We start from the raw sequence: 23,231 nt of genomic DNA, 5'->3' as shown, positions 1-23,231 counted from the left end.
TAGTGACAAGAAAGTCGTTGTGTATGTTTCATAATACGTATTGACCACGACCCTCAGCCATGAGGAATACGACTATGTAGAAGTGTATAAATAAATACTTGTTACTAGATGGCGGCAATCGAAAAAGTGTCAATCGACATGAATGCTTACTAAAATAAAAACAAAGATATGGTTCAAATATTTAATTTTACGTTTTGCGAAGAACAACTTTACTTAATTTGTAAAAATAACAATTTTGAGATCTACTTTACATTACATAAGTAGCAAAAAATGCTGTATAGGTAAGCGGCAATATCAAAACTTCGTTATAGTCTCATTTTCAGTCTCCCACGTTTTTTTCATCTCCAACTCTTTTCTCTTCTCCTTTTTCGTTTTCAAATCGTGTTGTATCTCTTCTACAGTCCTGAGTTTTGTTTCTGGCAGTACCAGGATAACATACAACGCTGAGAGTAGGCATACAGCGCCGAAGAAATAGAACGATACGTGGATACCCACGGAGTTCGCTAATGGTTTGAAGAATCTCATTTGCAGGAACGCAGCAACCGAAGCTAATGTCATCGATGCGGCCATGACAGTGCCTCGGAACTGAAAAATAAACAGCATTTATTGAGTAGAAATTGCCTATACCATTGAAAAAAGCCCCAAACCATTTCCCAATAGTACTATAACGAGAACTTAATAGTTGAACTATTTTTCATTATAAGGGAGGAAACAGTATTATGTAGAAGGATGTATCTATTTACTTCTACGACATCTTTCTGTGCCTGGATTGAATATGTTATTTGACTGTGTTCTCGGGTGCCTTCACGCACGATCTTCGGCATTCGTAGATATCAGACAATTGGACGCATTATCATTTTTGACGTCACTAAACCAGCACTTCTTGGGTTGGCCCTTTTATCAGGGCCAGGCGGTACTGCTACATGAATAAGATTACAAAAATATAGTACGAATACATACCTTGTAAGAGAACATCTCGCTCATAATGACCACGGAGACAGGCTGGATGCCAGAAGAGTCACAAAAGATCGTGAGGCAGAGCGTGGTGACGGGAATCCAGGGAGACAGTGTGACACCTAGCTCCCGAGCTAGGAACCAGGACGCCAGCAGACACATGCTGAGCCCTGATACCACGGCTGTCACCACGAACAGAGGCTGAAATGAAAGAATGATAATGATGATAGAATCAGAAGATGTTCAGCTTTAGAATTAAATTGATAGATATATAGATAAAACATTTATTTGTAAAACAACAACACAATACACAACCAGACTAAAAACACAAAATAAAGCACACTATTCATAAGCACAATTGAAGTAAGTGTACTGTGTTGCAGCAATACAAAAAGGCCCATCTCAGTACACATATCACCCAGAGCGGCGATACACTGATTTTCAGATGAGACCTCCTGAATCAGTGTGCGAACGACAGTGTATAACTACGATTTATATATTACTTATACAATAAACATTGACTGTAGCTACATACACGTACCCAACACAATAAATAAAGAAAAAAAAATACTACAAAAGTAAATTAGGACCAGTAAAGGATGCTAAAGTACATAAATAATATATTACAATACATACAGTTTACTAAAAATTAAAAAAAAAAAACAATTATAAAATAAAGTTTACTCTATTAAAGTTTACTCTTGTATTAAATACTTAATAATATACAAAAGTTATTGTGGCACGCGTGTGTTACCCCTGGTGTTGCACGCCTGCAAGAGAGGCTATGGAGACTCTTACCATCAGGTGGGCCGCATGCCTGTTGTCTGTATGGTAGTATAAAAGAGTAGCGGTATCCGTTGATACTGTTTTATTAATATTTCTCTGTGCATTTTCGTACATACTTAATTGTGGTATTCATTATAGCCTGTATGTCTTTATTGATTTTTAAATTTAAATCAGTCTATCTCTGGCATTTATCGTCGATCGTCGATCTTACCACGCAAATAAAGATTTAACATTTTTTATGAGCCTAAAATAAAACTTAAGTCTAACCTTTCGTCCGGTGAGTTCAACGACGCTCGACGCTAACAAGGCTCCACAGACCTGTACGAAGCCCAGCACCATGGCTTGCTGGTTGGAAGTCAGTAAAGCCAGGCCTCCCCCCTGTGAAGATAATGCGAAGATCTCCCCAGCGAAGTTGAGTACCGGACATGAACCACACACTTCTCTGGCAAGCGATACTAACACTGCAATTCTGAATGCTCTAAACAGGATCTTGTCCTGCACTGTAAATGAAATAACAACCATTTTTAATAATTAAATAGATATAATGCGTAGTTTTCTGTAATTTGTTAACCTTTCTTTTCAATTCTTTATAGGTCTGCTGGAAGATATTTTATTTGAAATATCTACCTAAGCAGCACCTTGATACTTTGTTTCTGGTACTCTGTCTATTTAGTATTGTCTATGTAATGTGTGCTAGTAGTTGCTCTGACGTAAACTTACACTTATCACATTCCTATAGGAATATCATCACTCTATTTCTCTTTGAGTGCATTATCGTAGTTTCCCAGAGACTAATTGTATAAGCCAAGGCTATATTTATATATGCTGACTCTGGACTTATCCAGTTCTGGACGAAATCGAAAAATGTTAATGACACCGTATCTCTACAGGTGAAACTAAATATAAGCTTGAAATATATTTATACATAAACTTGAAAATTAAAGAAATATTATCTGTAAAAAAGTAATGCTCACGTATAGCTTTGAGAGCGAAGTGACTGCTGTCTGAATCCGCCTTCTGTTCCTTCACCACGATGTCCAGCTCCTGCTTCAGTGAAGGGTCGTCCAGCGGTCGGCAGCGTAGCCACGCCAGTACTTTTAGTGCTTCCTGTTGGAGAAAAGTATAGTTTTATTCATCAAACTATACTTTTCTTTAAATCATTACAGAGTGAGTTTCTTTCGGTATTTCTTCTCAGCAGTGGTCGTTCTGAAAATGATAGTACCTTCGTAGTAGGTACCTTCTTAGTTTTGGTAAATATTATTTTGTTTAGAATATGACGTAAAAAGTGCCTGAGAAGTTCTAATTTCTGAATAAATAATTTCTAAATAAGCAAGCATACAGGCATGCGCTCCATTTGATTCCACCCCAATTGATAAAACTTACGTCAAACTTCCCTTTCTTTAGCAAGAAGGATGGTGACTCAGGCATAAAAAAGATCACCAATATATATACAGCAGGCATGGCAAAGCAGACCCACAGCACAGCGCGGTAGCTGAGCAGGTCGCCGATGATGTAGAGGAACAGGTTGCCCGAGGTTTGGAAGAAGATCAGCTAGAAAAATACATTTTAAATTGATGAGAGTCAGCACTCTGTTGGTGCCAATTCAAGCATTTACAAACTGCTCAAGCGTCGACTGGGAGCAGTTCACAACACTACTTGAATATCACATCACATGACATCGCAAGTAACTGACAGAATGCGAAATAAAGATAAAGGTCAAGGCCAGGAGAAGTGAACATGATTTGCCAAATGTCATGTGATGTGACTTTCAAGTTTAACGGAATTGCAAAGCTAATGGGCTCACGTTTAAAATTTTAAAATAATTGATCGCTTTGAATGGAATGAACAAAGGTTTGAGTCTTTTCTTCCACAGACTGCGCGAGTAGGCTCCACTGCTCTGATCTGAACCATTCATGAGGAGTACTACTGATGTATCTATTACAGTGGTCAATTAAGCTAGTTCCATGTCATAACTATTTTATAACAACAACAAAGATTATTTCTAATGATGTTTACTCACCAAAGTACCAAGGAATCCTCGGATGCTATCCTCGCTTATTTCCTTGGTATATAACGGGCATATAACATATACTCCAGACATTGTGAAGCCTACCATAGCTCTGGCCAGTATAAATGCCCATACTTCCATGGAAGACAGCTTTAGAATCCAACAAGCCTGTAAAGCACCAATACGAATTACCCAGATCCAGATATGTAACTTGTTAAAGTTTCTTGTTTTAAACTTTAACAAGTTGCAATTTTTAAATTACTGGTTCAAATTGAATGAAATTTGAAATATAAAGTGTATATACAATACTTGCTTAGTTACTGAAAATTCAGGCTTCCTGTTTAAGTTATTGGGTCAATTGTCAAATTGAGAAAGGGATGGTACGGCCGTGCCGCAATTTTTGCTCGACTTACGCCCAGATTTGTCGAAGGCATCACGGCAGAAACAATTGCAGTGAATGTGTGATGTGACTCGATATAGCCTCAATACTTACAACATTAGTAATTGCTAAGAAAAGCAAGGTAAATTTCCTCCCCACTATGTCTCCTATCATAGCGATGGAGAATTCAAACAGCACAGCCATCAAGTACGGAACAGAGGCCATCCATGATATCTGTAAGCAGAATTTATAGTAGTCAATAATATTGTGAGTGTTCGGTTTTTTTTCTTTTTTATTTCTTTTTAGACCTAGTTAAAACTACTGTACTGTTATTTACGTAATAATCTGTTCTTTTTAAGTGCGTTTTAAACATTAAATAGTATTTTTAAATTAATTCTCATGTAAGTGGCTATGTGTCTTTATGAGAATAAAGTTCTTTAAACCTAAGTTTCACAGGGCGGATCTTTAAAATTTTGAAGATTTTGTGATAAATAATAAATAAATATATTAGGACAAATCACACAGATTGAGCTAGCCCCAAAGTAAGTTCGAGACTTGTGTTATGGGATACTAACTCAACGATACTATATTTTATAACAAATACATATATAGATAAACATCCAAGACCCGGGCCAATCAGAAAAAGATCATTTTCCATCATGACCCGACCGGGGATCGAACCCGGGATCTCTCGGTTCAGTGGCAAGAACCTTGCCACTGCGCCACCGAGGTCGTGATGTTTCTTACAATCGCATTTTAAATTTGGACTGCTGCTGTCGTATCAAATTATATCCATGAGAATGTCCTCTCATTGATATCGTTTTGATACATTGATAGAATAGCCTTTTTGATTAGAATTATTTTATGTTTAGGTTACACTTGTTTGATAGATGTCGATGGAAATTGAAAATGATACTAATAGTTTCTGTGACTCCCACAACAAATATTTCTATCAGAATTATGCCGATATTAGTATATATGTAAAATTGAAACATAAATATTGACCGACTTACGTTTGAAATTGATAAGGGAGTTCCTTTAGGCGACTGATCTGACTGCAGCAGCAAAGTCATAGGTGACATCCATCCGATGCTAGCTCCATAGCAGAACAACAGGAAATTTACTGAAACAAACAGTATTTTTCAAATTTACATCACGATTAACAATCAACTCGGTCATAAAAAGTCGAATTTGACGACCTCGGTGGCGCAGTGGTCAAGTTCTTGCCACTGAACCGAGAGGTCCCGGGTTCGATCCCAGGTCGTGTCATGATGGAAAATGATCTTTTTCTGATTGGCCCGGGTCTTAGATGTTCATCTAAATATGTATTTGTTATAAAATATAGTATCGTTGAGTTAGTATCCCATAACACAAGTCTCGAACTTACTTTGGGGCTAGCTCAATCTGTGTGATTTGTCCTAATATATTTATTTATTTAATTTCAAATTGACTTAGGATGAAATACATGTGTTTATTAACGACAAAATTTACTTATAACGAAGTTTATTGCCGACTTCCAAAAGAGCAGGTGAAGTTATGATCCAGTTTGTAAACACGGTTAGTATTAAAGGATAAGTAAATTTAATGTAGGCACGAAGGAAATCATCAATGCTTAAAGAGGGAAAGAAAAAGCATTCATAGATAAAAGACAAGAAAAGGCAGATGTCGTGCAATATAGGGCAGTGTGGGAATTGAATATAGACGACAGGTAACATTAAAAAGGAAAATACTCCATTGACGAGAACCTTGTGCTTGTTAGGATCTTGTTTAATTCCAAAGACTGCTGTACAAAATGTATTTTATTTTTATATTAATTGGGACACACATATGACGGACTTCGTAGTCGAAAATTGTCTTAGAACTTTTAGTAGAAAATTTCCTTAGAAAAATTAAAAAATAAATCTGCTTTGCCAGCAACAGTGCTGAAGATATCTTGTTTTATTGCTACAAGCAATACTTTCTCGGAGTTTGAGACTCAGTTCGAATAAAAGCACGTCTAACATTTAGGCTATTATATTATGTATTTATATTTGTATGTAAGTATTAATATGTATTTTTAATTGTATGCTATTTCTAATATGTATTTATATCTGTTTTATGTATTTTTTTGTTATTGTTATATATATTTATGTATTTATTTATTTAGATTTTACTTTTCCTAAGTATATTTCTTTATTTTCTTACAATTTATAGTATTCTATGTTCATGTTGTACGTTATTAGTTCTGACGAGCCTGCTACTGTATACACGTCCACTCAACCTATCGCCGGTTGACTGTAAGAGATCCCTACATGGGATAAGTCCGCCGTTGTACAATGTATCTTTCTTGTATTAATTTTGATTAATTTCGTGCAATAAAGTTAATACAAACAAACAAAAGCAATCTTTTGCTATAATCTTAATGAGATTGTTATTGAAATCTAATTAATTATTAATTAATAAGTAGTTACTGTAGTAAATGCCATGGTTAAAGTCAACAAAGGCAGTATTGTGAGCATTTGATTTACATCGACCAATAGAGAGATAAGATCTCGCTCGTGTGCCTATTAGAATCACGTGTTGCCTTTTTATACTAGACTGTCCAAAAAAGGAGTGCTGTGTTTTCAGTTTAAGGTTCATTTTCGTCTGTATATACATCTGAATGTGAGTTAACGTATTGTATGTGAGTTTCTTAATATTCCTACATCTTTTTACAAGAACTTAATTAAAACAAATTTGATACATATAACATGTCACTCGCGTGTGGTTATCGATGGAAAAGTCGACTATATAATGTCTTCCAGAAGCTATTTATAAGCTTTTATTCAAATGACGTGTAAGTTATCATTAGAATTATTTAATTACTTCGGGTGATGAGATCCATATGGTGTGTTTGTTCATACATTAAAACAATATGGCTGATTGTATCTATTCTCCATACTAATACTAATAATTGAACAGCCCATCTCGGCTTCATTCGGTTAAAATTCACAACACCTATCCCTTCCTTAGGAATCATACCATATATTGGTGAAAATCTCATTGAAATTCGTGCGGTAGTTTTTGAGTTTATCGCGGACAGACAGACAGACGCGGCAGAGTGGAAATTATTGGATTCAACCACTTGAATCCTAAAATTGCCTCTAAGCAGTTGGATAACAAATTTAATAAAACTATAAACATACGGCCTATATATAAATTATTTGACGCCATTTCGAAAAAAATATAGAGATATGGACCAGAGGGCTGGTATATATCTCGCCCAGAGAATCAGCATTGTGTCATACAACGTGGCAATACTGCCAGCATTCTGGGCATATTACCTTGAGGCAACGAATTGCCGGGACTGGCATTTTTGAAATTATTTAATTTAGTTGGTTTTAATTTTATTTGCGTCTATTTGTTTTGTATAAACAACTATAATTTTAACTTATTAAATATTGCGCTTTTGAACATGATTACTTCCTTATTTCTAAGTTTTATATTCACACTGTAATTGTGTGTACATGAATTAATTAAAAACATGATTCTTTTTTAATGAGCGGTTATACAACGCTAATTAAATTTCGCTACATAACCGATTAGATTGGCTGGCAGAAAAAGTTCTTTTTAATATCAAACACACACACACATAGTCTTTCTCAAAGTTTGTACCCACATAGTAAATAATTAAAATACACAAAAACTTACTCGTAAATGCACATATAAGCTGATTAATTTTGCTACCTTCGCTAAAAACGAAATAATACTTTTTTGATTTCACTGTCATTTTAAAATAAAAAAAAAGAAAAATTAAAAAGTTGAGTTGTCAGTTTGATACCATCGCGCGTCCGAGTGTACGCAGATGTATGTAACAACTAAACGCTCAATGTCGATATTGGTAATCAATTAAAATAATTATTTTCCTATATCCTGATTTGTGTAATAAAATTATAGCTACTGAGACGTCAAAGACACGTGATATTTTTGTGTTCGACACGCGTTCATCTAATTCCTTTATTTATTTGTAAAATTAAGTTACAAAGAAACCAAATATACTAGCTAAAAACACGCGATTAAATTATCTTTCAAATTAAATGAAAAAAAAAACTATTTTGAACTAGTCGTGGATTTAATAAGTACTTCGTATAACGGAGTACAAGTCTTCTTCTAGGCGTGTCGATGTCATTCTAATACCAGGGTAACATGTGTATTGTTGTGGGGATAAGACGTATTTCGCATGCATTTTGTAAGTTCAGTTTATACCTAACTCAGTAACAAGTAGTACCTTAGTTTCCTCTTTGTAAGTTTTATATTTATATTGTTATGTTGTGTACATAAAAAACAAGTAAATAAAATGTATACGGGTGCTACGTGTGAAATGTAATTGAGTGGGTATTACTTCCCACCGTACAGTCCTTTTAACCCTACGCGTACGGAACACTAAAAAGTTTCATACTGAGTCCCGTCAATATGGAGCTAACTATGTTCAAAGACATAATGAGTATTTTTGAATTAGATTTAGATAAAGTATGAAAGAAAAATTTAAAATTTCGAACATTAAATAAATAAAAAAATATATTAAAATAAATCACACAGATTGAGCAAAGTAAGTTCGAGACTTGTATTATGGGTTACTAACTCAACGATACTATAATATATATAAATACAATCAGAAAAAGATAATTTTCCATCATAATCCGACCGGGGATCGAACCCTCTCGGTTCAGAGGCAAGCACTTTACCACTGCGCCACCGAGGTCGTCAAAGCTCATTCATTCGGTGTGGTTGTATAACTTGGAATGACTGGTGGTGGTGAGGATGGAAATGACTGTTCTGACTGCTAGCTGTCAACCCTGATATTACTGCTTTATGTACTTCTCTCGCCTGGTACGATGTTTCTGTTTCACGGGACGGTACAGTATTCCCTAAAACTTAGGCTCCTGTATGCCAAAAATCAATTATACCTTAGACCTATTATGCCAAAATATTTTATGCCAAAGCAAGTATACAAAAGAAGAATTCTTCATAGTCGTATACCTCATGAGTGAGGGTCGTGGTTGGCATTATTAATGGAGTGGTTTGCCATTGCCTTCTCCATTTCACACACAAGTTAATAATCAACCAGTGTGCAGGTTTCCTCACGATGTTTTTCGTTTACCGGAAGCAAGCGGTGGTCTGACTGGTATGATGAGTCAGATTGGTGTACAAACTCATATGGCACGAGTAGGATTTGAACCTGAGACCTTTACATCCATAGGCGGGCGTCTTAACCATTACACCATTTCACGTTTATTCAGTATACTTTGTATTCCTTCCTCTTCCTTCTTCTCCAAAATATCTGAAAGAGCGATTCCAATATCTACACGAGGCACAGGGACGTCCTACCCGATACGTCTGCACCCTGCGACTCACTTTTCCCATCCATTCTTTTGCAAAATACTCGAAATCGTATACAGTACAGGCTATTCGAATTTGGAATGCCCTGACCCTCGATGTGAGCACCGCTCAAACTTTAGACATCTTCAAAAAACGTCTCAAGGAGTATTATCTTTCATGTTGATTCATTATTTATTTCATCATTAAGTATTATTGTCTTGTTCATTTGTTGTGTTCATGACTGTGAAGAAACAACTATGAAGAAGAATTTGTGTTAGAATATAACTAAAACAGTTTATCTAACGACGATATATTTTATATTCCATTTAATAAATCTAATATAATGTGACTGTAATTATGATTGATAAATAAAAAGTGACTATAAAATAGAAAGACGATCGACTGCCTTGTCCTTAAGGCCATTTTACATGTATTTATTTATTTTACATGTATTTATTTAACTAGGAATAAATACGGCGCATTTTTTTCATACTATCAAACAGGCAAACAGTCATGCGGCCGACCAGATGGTAAGTGGTCAACGCAACCTATCAACGCAATCCTACGAGTGTCGTGACACACGCGCGTTACCTACTTTGTGATCTAGGATCTTTGGCCACAGTACCCTGCAGTGACACTGCCTATCTCATTCTTCAAATCGCAACACAACAATAAATAAATAAATATATTAGGACAAATCACACAGATTTAGTTAGCCCCAAAGTAAGACTCGAGACTTATGCTATAAGATACTAACAAATACATATATACCTATAGATAAACATCCAAGACCTGGGCCAATCAGAAAAAGATTATTTTCCATCATGACCCGACCGGGGGTCGAATCCGGGTTGGCAGAGAGGCAAGCACTTTACCACTGCGCCACCGAGGTCGTAAATGCAAGAACAACTGATTGGCGGAAGCAAGAACAACTAAATTGCAGCTTTATTTCTTTCAGACTATATATATTCAGAGTAGTTCAGATGCAGATGCTGGATACTTCTTAAAAAAAAGGGATTCACTCCGGGAGTGCCGGCAGAAGTGAAAACTTGAATATTAACATTGTGCATTTTTGATGTCTTACGAGTTTACGTGTTCTGACACGAGTTTAACATTGTTTTACCCATCATAAAAAGTGCACAACGCTGCTAAAGAAATTTCCACTTTAAAAAAATTCAAACAAAAAAAATACTACTACTTTATTCTTTAACTATAACTTTTCTATCTTTTCTCTTTCCCTTTTCATCTCCGACTCTTTTCGTTTCTCTTTTTTTGTCTTTAAGTCATATTGTATTTCCTCAACAGTCCTAAGTTTCGTCTCCGGGAGTACCTAGGATGACATAAAGCGCTGCGGTCAAACATACAGCTCCGAAGAAGTAGAAGGACACGTGAATGCCCATGGCGTTTGCTAAGGGTTTGAAGAAACGCATTTGGAGGAAAGCAGCTACCGAAGCCAAGGTCATCGATGCGGCCATGACTGTCCCACGATACTGAATAAAAAATAACATTTGTATAAAAAGTTGCCGCAGAGCTAAACCGTGAAACGTGGTTTTTGCTCAGCACTGGTGGGCGGAGTAACAACCTAAAATATTTTTGTAGATTTGCGTTGACTTATATTGTCGTTATCACTCGTAGCATTAAGAGCACAGCACCGAGATGGACGTCGATGGACAATAAATTAAGTCACTAGTTCCAATTTATACATAATGGAATCTCCTAATTTTTCATTTAAGAAAGCTTTTTTATAGACCTACTAATATTTATGCCATATATTGTTTTGTTATATATCAACTCGAGCGAACGACGTCGCGGACAACAGCTAGTTTGGAATATTCTAACCTCTGATGTGGTAATACATTATTGTAATATGCGATATCTGATAGCGGACCAGGACTTGCAATAATAAAGAACTGTTCAGCGGCTATACTTCTTTTTTCGCGTATGTCAGAGGAATACAAACCTTGTAAGAAAACATTTCGCTCATGATAACCACAGATACAGGTTGAATGCCCGAAGCGTCGCAGAAGATGGTCAGACATAGCGTGGTGACAGGGATCCAGGCAGGCAAGGTGACACCTAGCTCCCGGGCTAGGAACCAGGACGCCAGCAAACACATGCTGAGCCCTGATACCACGGCTGTCACTATGAATAGAGGCTGAAATTCAATCACAGTTTGGTGATCGGAAAACGAATGCGCAGGAGTGACGAAATGAACAAGGATGATGATGACAATGAGGTTGACAAGGTGAGGTTCAACAAAGTCTGGTGCAATATATAGCACTCTGTCTACTAGTGCTAGCGTTGTGCATGAAAGAGAGAGAGTCTTTTGCTCAGGGATACTGGATTCAATCACTAACATAGGTACAGGTCAGGACGTTATAACTGATTGAGACAATGATGGTTTTTCTTTATCTCCTTTGTTCACCTCCTTTAATTTACTTGTATCAAATTTTATATCTACTTATATCACTACTAGACTAATAAAGTACTGAACGATGGTCTGTGATGCATGACGGGTTAAATAATAAATAAATAAAGGTTAGGATTACCTTTCGTCCAGTGAGTTCAACTACACTAGAAGCCAACATCGCGCCGCACACTTGAACAGCTCCCAGCACCATGGCTTGCTGGTTAGAAGATAGTACAGCCAAGCCTCCACCCTCAGAAGACAGTGAGAAGATCTCCCCAGCAAAGTTGAGCACGGGACAAGCGCCACACACTTCGCGAGCAAGGGACACCAATACTGCTATTCTGAATGCTCTAAATAGTACCTTGTCTTGCACTGAAATATAAATTACTTACACAAATATAAATAGATAAATTAACGACCCACACTACTCCGTGTCTGTTCGTACACATATTTGCTCGCGCTGACACTCGAACCTAGGATTTCCTAGTGGCAGCGACTAGTAAAGTACGGAACAGGTCATTTCCCATTTACGCAATACACTTCTTCTTCTTATCCAGTGGTATATTGGCACGTCAAATACTATTACGATTTTATGGTTATCCACACTACACAGAGTGTGTAACCATATAAATAAATTTTATATACGAAAATATAAAACGAAAAAAAATATAAATAATATTTTGTAAAACTTCTCTTCTTCATATTCGTATTCCTCGTGGCTGAGGGTCGTGGTCATTACGTTTTCCTTCACCAGAACGTAAAACTTCTACATTTATTTTAATCGTAGATCAACGAAAATAAGTCAAAAAACGCAGCCTCAAATTTTTTGGCGGTCGTAAAATATCCCAACTTACGTATAGCTTTGAGAGCAAATTGACTGCTTTCTGAGTCGGCTTTCTGTTCCTTTATGATCATATCCAGCTCTTGCTTCAAGGCGGCATCTTTCATTGGCCTGCAGCGAAGCCAAGCCATTACTTTTAGGGCTTCCTGTTCAACCAAATGTTTAGCTATGTTACAGCTGAGCTTGCTTACGAATGAATAGCATGCAGTGGCGGACGGAGTGGTTAACCATCGACTGTCTTCATTTAACATTGATAAATCGTCAACTAGAGTGAAAGTTTCCTCACTATGTTTTCTTCGATGGCTCATCTATTCGCCTATTTCGATGGACCAAACACTTACTAGGGCAAAATTCTTGGCAGCTTCTGATGAAGCCATCGAAGTGGCTAGGTTTATAAGCAGAGATTTAGTATCCAATAGAGAATTAGTAGATTTACAATCGACACGTAAAGATGAAGACATAATGAGAGATAAAGAGAGATAAAGACTTCTTTCTTTTTAAATATATTTTATGCACACGCCAGTCTGCCTCTGTGTACCACATCTCCTCTCACGGGTCTACTGGAAGAGATTTCATTTGAAATAAGTAGCTCCCTTGTACTCATTTTTATATTGTAATTTATATTTTAAGTTTTTTGTGTACATAAATTGATAGATAAAATAAATAATAAATAAAGACTTATGTGGCGTGAGTAAGATTAGAAATTTTGGTTCACAGGCTGAACTATCTGCTTTATCTCTGGATAATTACCACTTTGCTATGTATTTCTAAAGAACTATTTCATAACTTGAAAACAATTAATTCAGAAGCCAAATAAACTTACGTCATTTTTTCCTTTTTTCAGCAAATATGATGGAGATTCAGGCATTAACAAGATCACCAGTATATGAACTGCTGGCATGGCGAAGCAGATCCATAATACCGTGTTGTAGCTGAGCAGATCGCCGATGATGTAGAGGAACAGGTTCCCAGAGGTTTGGAAGAAGATCAGCTGGAAGAAATCAATTTATTGCTGTCAATTTTTAGAGCATTAGGCTCTAGTTGCACGAGACGATTTAGGGATATAACATCTTAACAGCTAAGAGATAACAGCAGCATTCTAAAGAAGGCTATTGACAGACCGAAAGCATATCCGAATCTTTAAAATAATAAGGTATATTTTAATCATACTCCGCGCTTTGAAGTATCACAGCTGAGAATAAATATAATAAATAAATATATTAGGACAAATGACACAGATTGAGCTAGCCCCAAAGTAAGTTCTAGACTTGTGTTATGGGATACTAACTCAACGATATTATATTTTATAACAGATACATATATAGATAAACATCCAAGACCCGGGCCAATCAGAAAAAGATCATTTCCATCATGACCCGACCGGGAGTCGAACTCGATACCTCTCGGTTCAGAGGCAAGCACTTTACCATTGTGCCACCGAGATCGTCGAGAATGTTACCAGGAATTGACTTGAAGCCTCCATCGTCTTTTTTTAAATGCGACTACGTCTTCCAACCATAAAATACCTTGATCTGACCAAAATGTTGTCTACTATTCCCTAAAAATGGGAAGAAAAGGAACATCACCTTTGTTTCGAACAAAAGAAGACGTTGTTAGAAACAGAACTTTCACATAGACAAATTAAATCTTGCTTGATCTACTCACCAACGTCCCAAGGAAGCCTCTGATCCTGTCTTCACTAATCTCCTTGGTATAGAGCGGACATATGACGTACACTCCAGACATAGTGACGCCGACCATTGCTCGAGCTAATATAAATGCCCACACTTCCATAGATGACAGCTTTAGGATCCAGCAAACCTGTATACATAAATAATATATAACAATATATAATACTAATCTTTAGATAAATTATAGATGGAAAGGTAGAAGGAAGAAAATACAAGAAAAAGTGGGCGTCGTGCCGTATGAAGTGAAGGAGCAATGGAAGGAACTCCAAGGAGCTCGAACCCGCCAGAGAGGCTCGCTCTTATATTACACGATGATGATATTAACAGAATTTAGCACACAATCACCATAACTGAGTCTGATAAATACTCGAGTCTGGCTGCGACCACGGCGATTGCGAGATCGCCGAAATAATAAAAAGGTAAGGTAAAGTTCGTGCTAAGTTCCATAGAACATTTTATTTTTAATTATCTAATTTACCACCATGATTTTTAGGGCTTGATGGCGTCAAGGCCAATAGTCTGACAACTAAGAATACTGCAATAGAAGCTACTACAAAAACGCAATGTATCACGTATCGTTGAGTACCAACTCAATGAGAAACAGTAATCTCATAACAGTCTCGAATACTAATAATACTTTGGGGCCACCTTCATATGTGCCATTTTTCCGTATATATTTATCTTTACTATTATTATAAAGAGTTAAATAAATAGTAAGCGTTTGTGAGGTTGTATGTTTGAGGCGGGTAATCTTCGAAACTACCGAACCGATTTCAAAAATTATTTCATCATTAGAAAGGTACATTGTCCAAGATTGCTATAGGCTATATTTTATCTCGAAATTCTCACGGGAGCGAAGCCCCGGGCAACATCTAGTTTATTTATATTTATACATAACTTGTATTACTTACAACAGAACTGGCTGACAAGAATATCAACGTAATCTTTCTCCCCACAGCTTCCCCCATGTAAGCAATGATGAATTCAAACACCATTGCCACCAGATACGCAATCGATGCCATCCATGATATCTGTAATAGAAATAAGCTATTTTTAAAGTTTACTAGGTGGCCTAGGGCCGGCGAGAGTGGTGTCGGGCGACCTGGGATGAGATGGACGGACGATATAATAAAAGTCGCAGGTTGTACATGGATGAGAGAGGCACAGGACAGAGGAGGGTGGCGTGCGCGAAGAGAGGCCAACGCTCAGCTGTGGCCACAAAGAGGCTGGAATGAAAAGTTTACTAGCGGCCCGCCCCGGCTTTGCTCGGGTAAAAACGTAATAAATTATACACCTAAATCTTCTTCAGGAATCACATTGTCTATTGGTGAAAATCGCATGAAAATCCGTGACGTAGTTTTTAGGTTTATCGAGAATAGACAGACAGACGTGGGAGAGGTCTTTGTTTTATAATATAGAATAAACTCACAGAGAGTTCATTCTATGTTATAAAACAAAGTTTTAATACGTGAATTTTAGCACGATCTATCTTTCTTTTAGCATGATCTAACTTTCAGTATTTTTTAGTTGTTATATAATTTACTTAGCTCCCGTTGGAATTTCAGGTTAAAAAGTACCCTATGTGTTATTCCCATTTATTTTCTACCCGTGTACCAAATTTCATAGCAATCGATCCAGTAGATAAAGCGTGAAGAGGTAACAAACTTTCGCATTTATAATATTAGTTGGGATTTCAAACATCATCTGGGATGGGTCAAAAGGTTTGCTTATTTTGCGGTTTGGTGTAATTATTTAAAAAATATATTATAAATACAGTGTATTATTTTATAGAAAAAAGTGGTTAAGGATAAAAAGTTTATATAGAAATCAATTCATTTATTCAGAAATTAGGGCTTCACAGGCACTATTTCACGTAAAAGCTACAAACTAGTACCGTCGCTTAAGACTTACTTCTGTTATAGATAGGGGAGTTCCCTTAGGAGAATTATCTGACTGAAGCAGCAAGGTCATAGGAGACATCCAGCCGATGCTAGCGCCGTAGCAGAACAAGAGGAAGTTTACTGAAAAACACATATTTTCAAGTCCATATTTGAGCTCAGCAAACGCCTGAGGGAGGCAACATGTGAACCTCGCGCGGATACCTCACACAGCAAATTTCCATTGCAATTCAGCGCGGGAATGCTGCCTGCGTGATGGGCACGGCTAGGGAGCCATCCTTAGATATTTCTAATAATATGTTTATTAATATAATTTGTATCATTGGATGATAGGGTTCCGTAGTCCTACAGCCAAGGAACCCTTTATAGTTTTGCCGTGACCGTCTGTCCGTCTGTCCATCCGTCCGCGGTATATTTGATATAGGTATACCTAGACATTTATCACTCCGACTAAGTGGGCAAATAAAATCTTGAAAAAAAAAATATTTTTTTGGGGTATCTCCTCTATACGTGAAGTGGGTGGTGGTGGTTCAAATTTCCTATTGTGTAAGGTGTTTTTGGATAGGTCTTTTAAAAATATTAGAGTTGTGGGTAGACCGTTTTTGAATTCAGTAAACAATTCGTAAATTATTAAGCTTTGCAGTGATAATTTTCGTTCGAGTTAAGTGTACCTACTAACGAAACGCCTGTTTAACGAATTCAAACGTTAAAGCATTATCCATACCAATATTATAAATTCGAAAGTCTGTCTGTCTGTCTATTCCGCTATTACGGCTAAACCGCTGGAGCAAACATAGGCTCCATTTTTTTCCAATAATCAACCCCCAAATAACAATAATTGTGGGTGAAAGTTTGTATGAAAATCGTCTGTTCTACCTTCGGAGATAAATTCTTGTGAATTTATTTGCTCTTGCTTGTGCAAGAGCTTTTTACTTATATATAATGGACTTAGAAGGAAATCTATCACACATAAGTTTGCTTTATAAGTTTACAAGTAACAGTCCACCAACTCTATTCTACTACTAAACTATAATATAACTAGTGAAATGGTACGAAACCCTACTTTGTGCGTAACCCGTAACGCACTTGGCCGGTTATTTAGAACATCACCAAAATTATCATCAGAATAATCATTATATATTTAAATGGCAATAAATAAAGTTAAAATCTTGTTATTATTATCAAGATAATATAATACTTAAATTATATAAATTATGGATTTTACTTGTGTTTTTGTAGTAATAGTTTTTATCGTCGTATTTTAGGTTAATATTAGATTATTTGATTTCAATAGTAGGTATTGTCAAAAGTGGCAGATCTCACTACATATTTACAGCAAGTACCTATCCTTTAGGCTTTGTCTATCCCGAAAGGAATAAAGACGTGAAACTTTTTTTCTGATTAGATGATAATGGGCATTATCAAGTACTATATTGTTACTTTTTAAAAGGTTTTATTTTGAGAAACAAGTAAAAGGATCTTGTTAAATACAAATGAATAACAAAATAATTATATTGTTAATATACAATAATCCATACTAAAATAAAGAGAAAAGACTTGTATTTTTGTTTGTAATAAGTAAACTCAAAAACTATTGGACCGATTTTGATGAAATTTGGCATAGAGATACTATTCAATAATATCAAGTTTGAATTTATAATAGTGTCCAACTATATCTATAGTATATTATATAATGGAGATGTGATTATTGGCCGGATCCAATAATTTATTTTCAAAAAAACCTTATTTTTCTTAGAGACGTCTTAGATACATCTTAGAGACCTATTGATACATAAAAACAAGTTTTTATGGACTGAAAACTTTGGCCGAATTATCGAAACAACATTAACTATTAACATCAACTGAAGCAACATTATTAATTACATTCGGTTGAACACTCATTTCTATTGAATCGAATAGGAATAATATTTAAAACTTACTGGAAACTGCGCATAAAATCTGATTTATCCTACTGCCTTCACTAAACATAAAGTAATATTTCTTCATTTTTTTGAAAGGTGCAATGGAAATTACAAATATATTGAGAGACAAAACAGCGTCCGTGTGTACGTACAGAAATGTGTCTTTCAACTAGGTATCAAACGACTTGATTGATCTTAATTTAAAACAATTTCGCTATCTTGTTTCGTTTAACAAAATAAATATAGTGCCGGTGATATTCTGTATAGTGATCTTTTTATATAATTCGTGTTCATAATGAGTCTAATTAGGTGCATACTTGCAAAATATATTAGTAAAATTCGTTTAAGTTAAAATCATGAAATAAAATAAAAAAAAATAAAAATAAATTTAGTAACTTACAAATTCCATGGTTAAAATTGTATGTGAACGCATAAAAACAGGTCGTTTTAGATATTTTTTTGAGGCTTGATGTATTTTAAATCTGTCTCAGAAACTGGCCGATGATGTAAAAAAATATATATATAAAAGTAAAAAAAAAAAAATAATGTCAACGCCAATTTTGTAAATTTATGTTTGTTTCTACATTATGGGTCAAAATATTCAGTAAAAAATACTGTAATTTTATTGGTAAGTTTATTTTATCTAAAACTAGCGGCCAGCTCCGGCTTCGCTCAGGTAAAACCATAATAAATTATACATTTAACAACTTCCTTCGGAATCACAGTATCTATTTTAAAAAAACCCCGCATTAATTTCCTTTGCGTATTTATAAAGATCCAAGCATATAGGGACTTTATAAGTTGAGGTATATGTTGCTTCCCTTATTCGATTTATTTATAATAGATTTATTTTAAATCAGTTCTTATCTCATTTAGGAAGACTTGTAGTCAAGAGTATTTAAAACAATAGTAATACGTAACTTCTCATCAATATATTTAAAGAACTCTTCCATTGCGGACAGACAGATAACCAAACAGCAGAAAGCCGAACTACCGGTCTTGAAACTTGTCAACATTTCCCTTTATTATTTCTAATTGTTGTTTCTCACTATCGAGTCGATACGCAGTGGGTGCAGCTAACCAATCACAGTGCACCATTGTGACGCGACGACAAGCACACCGCAATGTGATTAGCTGCGTCTCACTGCCAATCGACTATTAGTGAGAAGAAATGCAAAATCACATTTGTACTAATATTTAATTTGTGAGCAAATTTTTTAAAGCGATGTAATATTATATTATTGATTACAGGTATAATGCAGTAACAAGAAGTACATTAGGGATCGACCGATTCGGCTTCGGCCAGTTTCGGTCAAAAAATCTCATTGGTGACATAAAAAAGAAAGTTTTTTGTTTATAAAAAATATATATATTTGTGTTTGTTTCTGCCGAAACAGAGGTCGGGGCCGAAAGTTCGGTTTTATTTTCGGTCGAACTCTAAAAAAAACACAAAAGTACAAATGATCGGTTTTGTGTTTGTATTTCTTTACATTGTTGAGACCGGTAAGTAACGAAATCCACTGTAGCCGTTGACCTGACCGTGGTAAACCCTCTCTTATCTGAGCGTTTTCCAGTTGCCTCCTCAGTCGTTAAACGTCGGTCTTTTTTTTGCAATCCGGCAGAACATCTCATCGTCGCGTTATGAGTTACATTCGGCGCTGTGACACCCCAAAGCTCAGGATTAGCGTAAAACATTGCTATTACATTTTGAAGATTTGGCATTGGATTTTACAACCAGCCGCTTGCCTGAGGTCAACCCTCTTTGGGTTACTATTGTTATCTATCAGTTGTTAAGGCTAGGTGTCGCTTAGTCGCCTCGTGCGACATCCAGGGTAGCATATAGGGTGGTTTTATTTTAGGGCTGGACCACACACGTTACGCTCTTTTGTATAATTACGCAGGTGATATGAATATTTAGTTCAAACTCCCTGTTTCCTAATAGTGTCGGAACCATGTCATGAATCGTCACCAAGCCTGAAATTTGTTATCGTTATAGGTATAGTATGGTATTTGCACGAATATAACCCGACCGATTGATTACTCTGTAGAGTAATCAATCGGTCGGAATAAAACGCAAATAAAAAGGAGCCTTAACCTTCCAGCGTACATACTAAAAATCAACGATGCTCTCAACTATCAAACGTTGAATGATTTCTGCAAGAAGTTCCGGGTGCTAGTAGACGAGATGTCGGCTTACTTCAAGCCGTGCCGGTTCCCCATAGACCTGGTCTCCAAGTTCTGCTCCGAGAGTGGAATGGCGACGGGTTTGAACCCTAAACCAGAATCACAATGCAATAATAAAGTGGTTGAAAATTATATTGGCTTTTTATTTCTCCTTCTTTCGAAGCGGCCGTGGCTCAGTGGTTATGACCATTTGCTTGAGATCAATAGGTGCCAGGTTCGAATCCTACTTATGTCACATGAGTTTGTATACCAATCTGACGCATGTATAGTAGTTTTCTTCGAACACCACTTGATTTCGGTGACGGAAAGTATCGTGAGGAACCTATGCACGTTAGTGGACTGGTGTGTGCGAATACTTGCCACTAGATGGTGGTAGGTTGTTATAAAGTCATGTCAGATGCCTTTAGGCGACCTAAATAAAATCTAAGTTAACAATAACAACAACCGATATGAATTAATGAATTCCTTCCTCATTATTTACTTCTCCACTTCGCACGGTGACTTCAGTCAGTCCGAAAGAAATGTAGAATTTATCAGCTGCTTCTCTAGCTTAATCAAAATCAAATCATTTATTCAGAAATTAGGTCTTCACGGCACTTTTTCACGTCATATTCTAAATTAAATGATGTTTACCAAAGCTACAAACTACAAGCATTTCATATATATTACAAAAATATATTTAATTGTTTGGTTAATTATATATATATATATATATATATATATATATATATATATATATATATATATATATATATATATATATATATATGTGTATAATTAACCAAACAGTTAAATAAAAATAAAATATTTTGTTCAGGTGGTATACCTGGGTGGTGGTATTATCATCACCTGGGTGATAAACCCCAATACAGAAAATTTCTTTTCATGTTATATAATAATTTTCCCAAATCAGACCGGTAGATCTAAAAATAACAGTTATTTTCTTATCTAAGGCTAATTTGTACAAGCTTAAAAACATTAAATTTGTTTTTAAATATGTTCCCATTACACTACATCAGACTTATTTCATCATCATTAGTGTTGTGCCGTGTGTAAGACCTACATATGTTAATTGACGTCCTTGGAAAGCAGCTGCGGTGAAGTTTGTTGCGCCGCTTCTTCTTCACCTGCGCTTTGGGAGTCGGCAGTAGACTTATTTTAAGTATTTTTTTGACGTCAATAAGCCACTAGATAAATTAGGATGATATACATCAGTATATCATCCTAATTTGAATATAGAACATTGAATTTGAATTCTGTCCAGTTTTTGGGAGGCGATAGACTCGTGAGTGCGTGACCGCGTTTATGACATAAATTTGAATATAATGTCAACGGAATTGCCATACAACGTGGCAATGCTGCCAGCCTTCTGGGCACGTTACTTCAAGGCAACGAATTGTTAGGACTGGCAATTTTGTAAATATTTAATTTGTAAGTTTTTAGTATAAGTTTAATTTAGTTAGTTTTAATGTTATTCATTTTCGACTTGCCACTAGATGGCGGTATTTAGTTGTAAAAGCCATGTCATATTCCTTTAGGTGACTTCAATAAAATCAGTCATCAGTCTTAGCAGTAACACGCTCACTAATGAATGTATGAATAAAAAAAAACACAGATAAACTAAAATAGTATGTGTAAGCACCAATATTTTTTTAAATAATTTTAAAATAAGTAACTTTAAAATTTTGAAGACTCAGCTGTGACCTTACTTCCTTGGGAATATGATTGTTGCCTTTCAGCAATCTAGGCTACGTGTTCCTAGCACGATATCCACAAGAGGATATGGAGTGGCAGTAGTATTAGTACTATACTTATTCACTAGGTTACTAACTATAGGACCAGACATTGAGAGATTTGAGCCTCAAAGTCTCGAGTCCCATCATATTTTCCCATCACTAGTCAGGCTTTATCACTTACGAGACCAAACAATGAGTTTGCATGACGCCGATGTCGTTACGTCAGTTATTTTCCGATGAATCTGCATATGAAGAAAATGTAATTTTAAGGCACAAGCCAAATACTTGTTTGTCGATGATATGATAGTTTATTCTGAAGGTTATGATAACGTTGCGAATTTGATTTGATAAAGAAGTCTCACGTGATTCTTCAGATGGACTAGGAGGCCATAACAATCACAGTAGTCGTTATAAAATACAGCTGACTGAACAACGCTATGTGCCAGCATCAATAACGTTATAACCTAAGTTTATTTCTCTTTAAGTAAGTTTATTTCTGTGCCCAGTAGTTATGCATGATCAAGAAGACTTGAGCTGCTAATTTTATCGCGAGGTAGACCCGGAAATCGAATCGCAAGATTTATTTTATTTACTTATTATAATTTTCCACGTGTCATTACGGGCTTAACCCTAATACGACTACGCTATACACAAGTTATCAATGGCTGAGGACAGAATTAGATGAAGAATGCTCCACCGACAAGAACAAAGTTCTTAAATTAATTGATGATGATACACAAGTTATATATTACGTAAAGTATGTATTATGTAAGGGTGCATGTAAAAACTTTGAATATTTGTTTCACTTATTTTATAACCAGCTGTTGTCCGCAACTTCGCCCGCTACTTCACCCACAGAACACCTATGTTTTACTCCGGTTCATTATCCAAATCTATTCAAAGTTTAATCAAATTTAGCCCAGTGGTTTAACCGTGACTGTGTGACAGACAGACTTTCTTGTTTTTACAAGCTTTTTACAAACGAATTTTTACATACAGTATAGCCTAGTTAACCATATTAATTCGTCACAATTACCACCATATTATTATATAGAAATTGTAGGCCTGATGTACGGTTGTACGTA

The 23,231-nt window shown here is 35.9% G+C and overlaps 2 protein-coding genes and 1 long non-coding RNA gene across 6 annotated transcripts; 1 reads left to right on the top strand and 2 right to left on the bottom strand.

The window, feature by feature from the left end:
• Positions 1-167: 167 nt before the first annotated feature.
• On the bottom strand, positions 168-7,977 carry LOC128679554 (solute carrier family 2, facilitated glucose transporter member 6-like). 2 transcript variants are annotated; one of them, XM_053761867.2, is made up of 9 exons: positions 7,797-7,977; positions 5,141-5,250; positions 4,242-4,361; positions 3,761-3,916; positions 3,124-3,291; positions 2,715-2,847; positions 2,008-2,240; positions 961-1,155; positions 168-585 (listed from the first exon to the last, which is right to left on the bottom strand). In XM_053761867.2, the coding sequence occupies exons 1-9, from the start codon at positions 7,873-7,875 to the stop codon at positions 295-297; spliced, it is 1,485 nt and encodes a 494-aa protein (XP_053617842.1). In that variant the 5' UTR covers positions 7,876-7,977; the 3' UTR covers positions 168-294. The 2 variants fall into 2 exon arrangements, with proteins under 2 accessions (XP_053617842.1, XP_053617843.1); XM_053761868.2 differs by lacking the exon at positions 7,797-7,977 and adding an exon at positions 6,312-6,399.
• Positions 7,978-10,532: 2,555 nt separating this feature from the next.
• LOC128679558 (solute carrier family 2, facilitated glucose transporter member 6-like) lies at positions 10,533-18,383 on the bottom strand. 3 transcript variants are annotated; one of them, XM_053761874.2, is made up of 9 exons: positions 18,245-18,383; positions 16,318-16,427; positions 15,318-15,437; positions 14,381-14,536; positions 13,539-13,706; positions 12,729-12,861; positions 12,014-12,261; positions 11,425-11,619; positions 10,535-10,954 (listed from the first exon to the last, which is right to left on the bottom strand). In XM_053761874.2, exons 1-9 carry the CDS (start codon positions 18,309-18,311, stop codon positions 10,772-10,774), a joined length of 1,380 nt encoding a protein of 459 aa, XP_053617849.1. In that variant the 5' UTR covers positions 18,312-18,383; the 3' UTR covers positions 10,535-10,771. The 3 variants fall into 3 exon arrangements, with proteins under 3 accessions (XP_053617851.1, XP_053617849.1, XP_053617850.1); XM_053761875.2 differs by having other exon boundaries at positions 10,539-10,954; positions 12,014-12,246; XM_053761876.1 differs by lacking the exon at positions 16,318-16,427 and having other exon boundaries at positions 10,533-10,954; positions 18,245-18,377.
• Positions 18,384-18,735: 352 nt separating this feature from the next.
• Positions 18,736-20,542, top strand: LOC128679559 (uncharacterized). The gene is made up of 3 exons (XR_008405761.1): positions 18,736-18,854; positions 19,478-19,729; positions 20,329-20,542. It is a non-coding gene; the product is annotated as an uncharacterized LOC128679559 (long non-coding RNA).
• The last annotated feature ends 2,689 nt before the right edge of the window (positions 20,543-23,231 follow it).

The sequence above is a fragment of the Plodia interpunctella genome, chromosome 22, assembly GCF_027563975.2.
Source record: "Plodia interpunctella isolate USDA-ARS_2022_Savannah chromosome 22, ilPloInte3.2, whole genome shotgun sequence".
NCBI lineage: Eukaryota > Metazoa > Arthropoda > Insecta > Lepidoptera > Pyralidae > Plodia > Plodia interpunctella.
This window is presented reverse-complemented; position numbering and strand designations above follow the sequence as displayed.

Excerpts from the sequence above, each read along its gene's own strand:
- LOC128679554 (XM_053761867.2), bottom strand. The coding sequence starts at position 7,875 with ATGACAGTGAAATCAAAAAAGTATTATTTCGTTTTTAGCGAAGGTAGC. Across the intron at positions 4,362-5,140 it reads CTCCCTTATCAATTTCAAAC|ATATCATGGATGGCCTCTGT; the intron begins GTAAGTCGGTCA and ends TTCTGCTTACAG. Across the intron at positions 2,848-3,123 it reads TAAAGAAAGGGAAGTTTGAC|GAAGCACTAAAAGTACTGGC; the intron begins GTAAGTTTTATC and ends TTTCTCCAACAG.
- LOC128679558 (XM_053761874.2), bottom strand. The coding sequence starts at position 18,311 with ATGAAGAAATATTACTTTATGTTTAGTGAAGGCAGTAGGATAAATCAG. Across the intron at positions 12,862-13,538 it reads TGAAAAAAGGAAAAAATGAC|GAAGCCCTAAAAGTAATGGC; the intron begins GTAAGTTTATTT and ends TTGGTTGAACAG. Across the intron at positions 12,262-12,728 it reads ATTTGCTCTCAAAGCTATAC|TAATTTATATTTCAGTGCAA; the intron begins GTAAGTTGGGAT and ends TATTTGTGTAAG.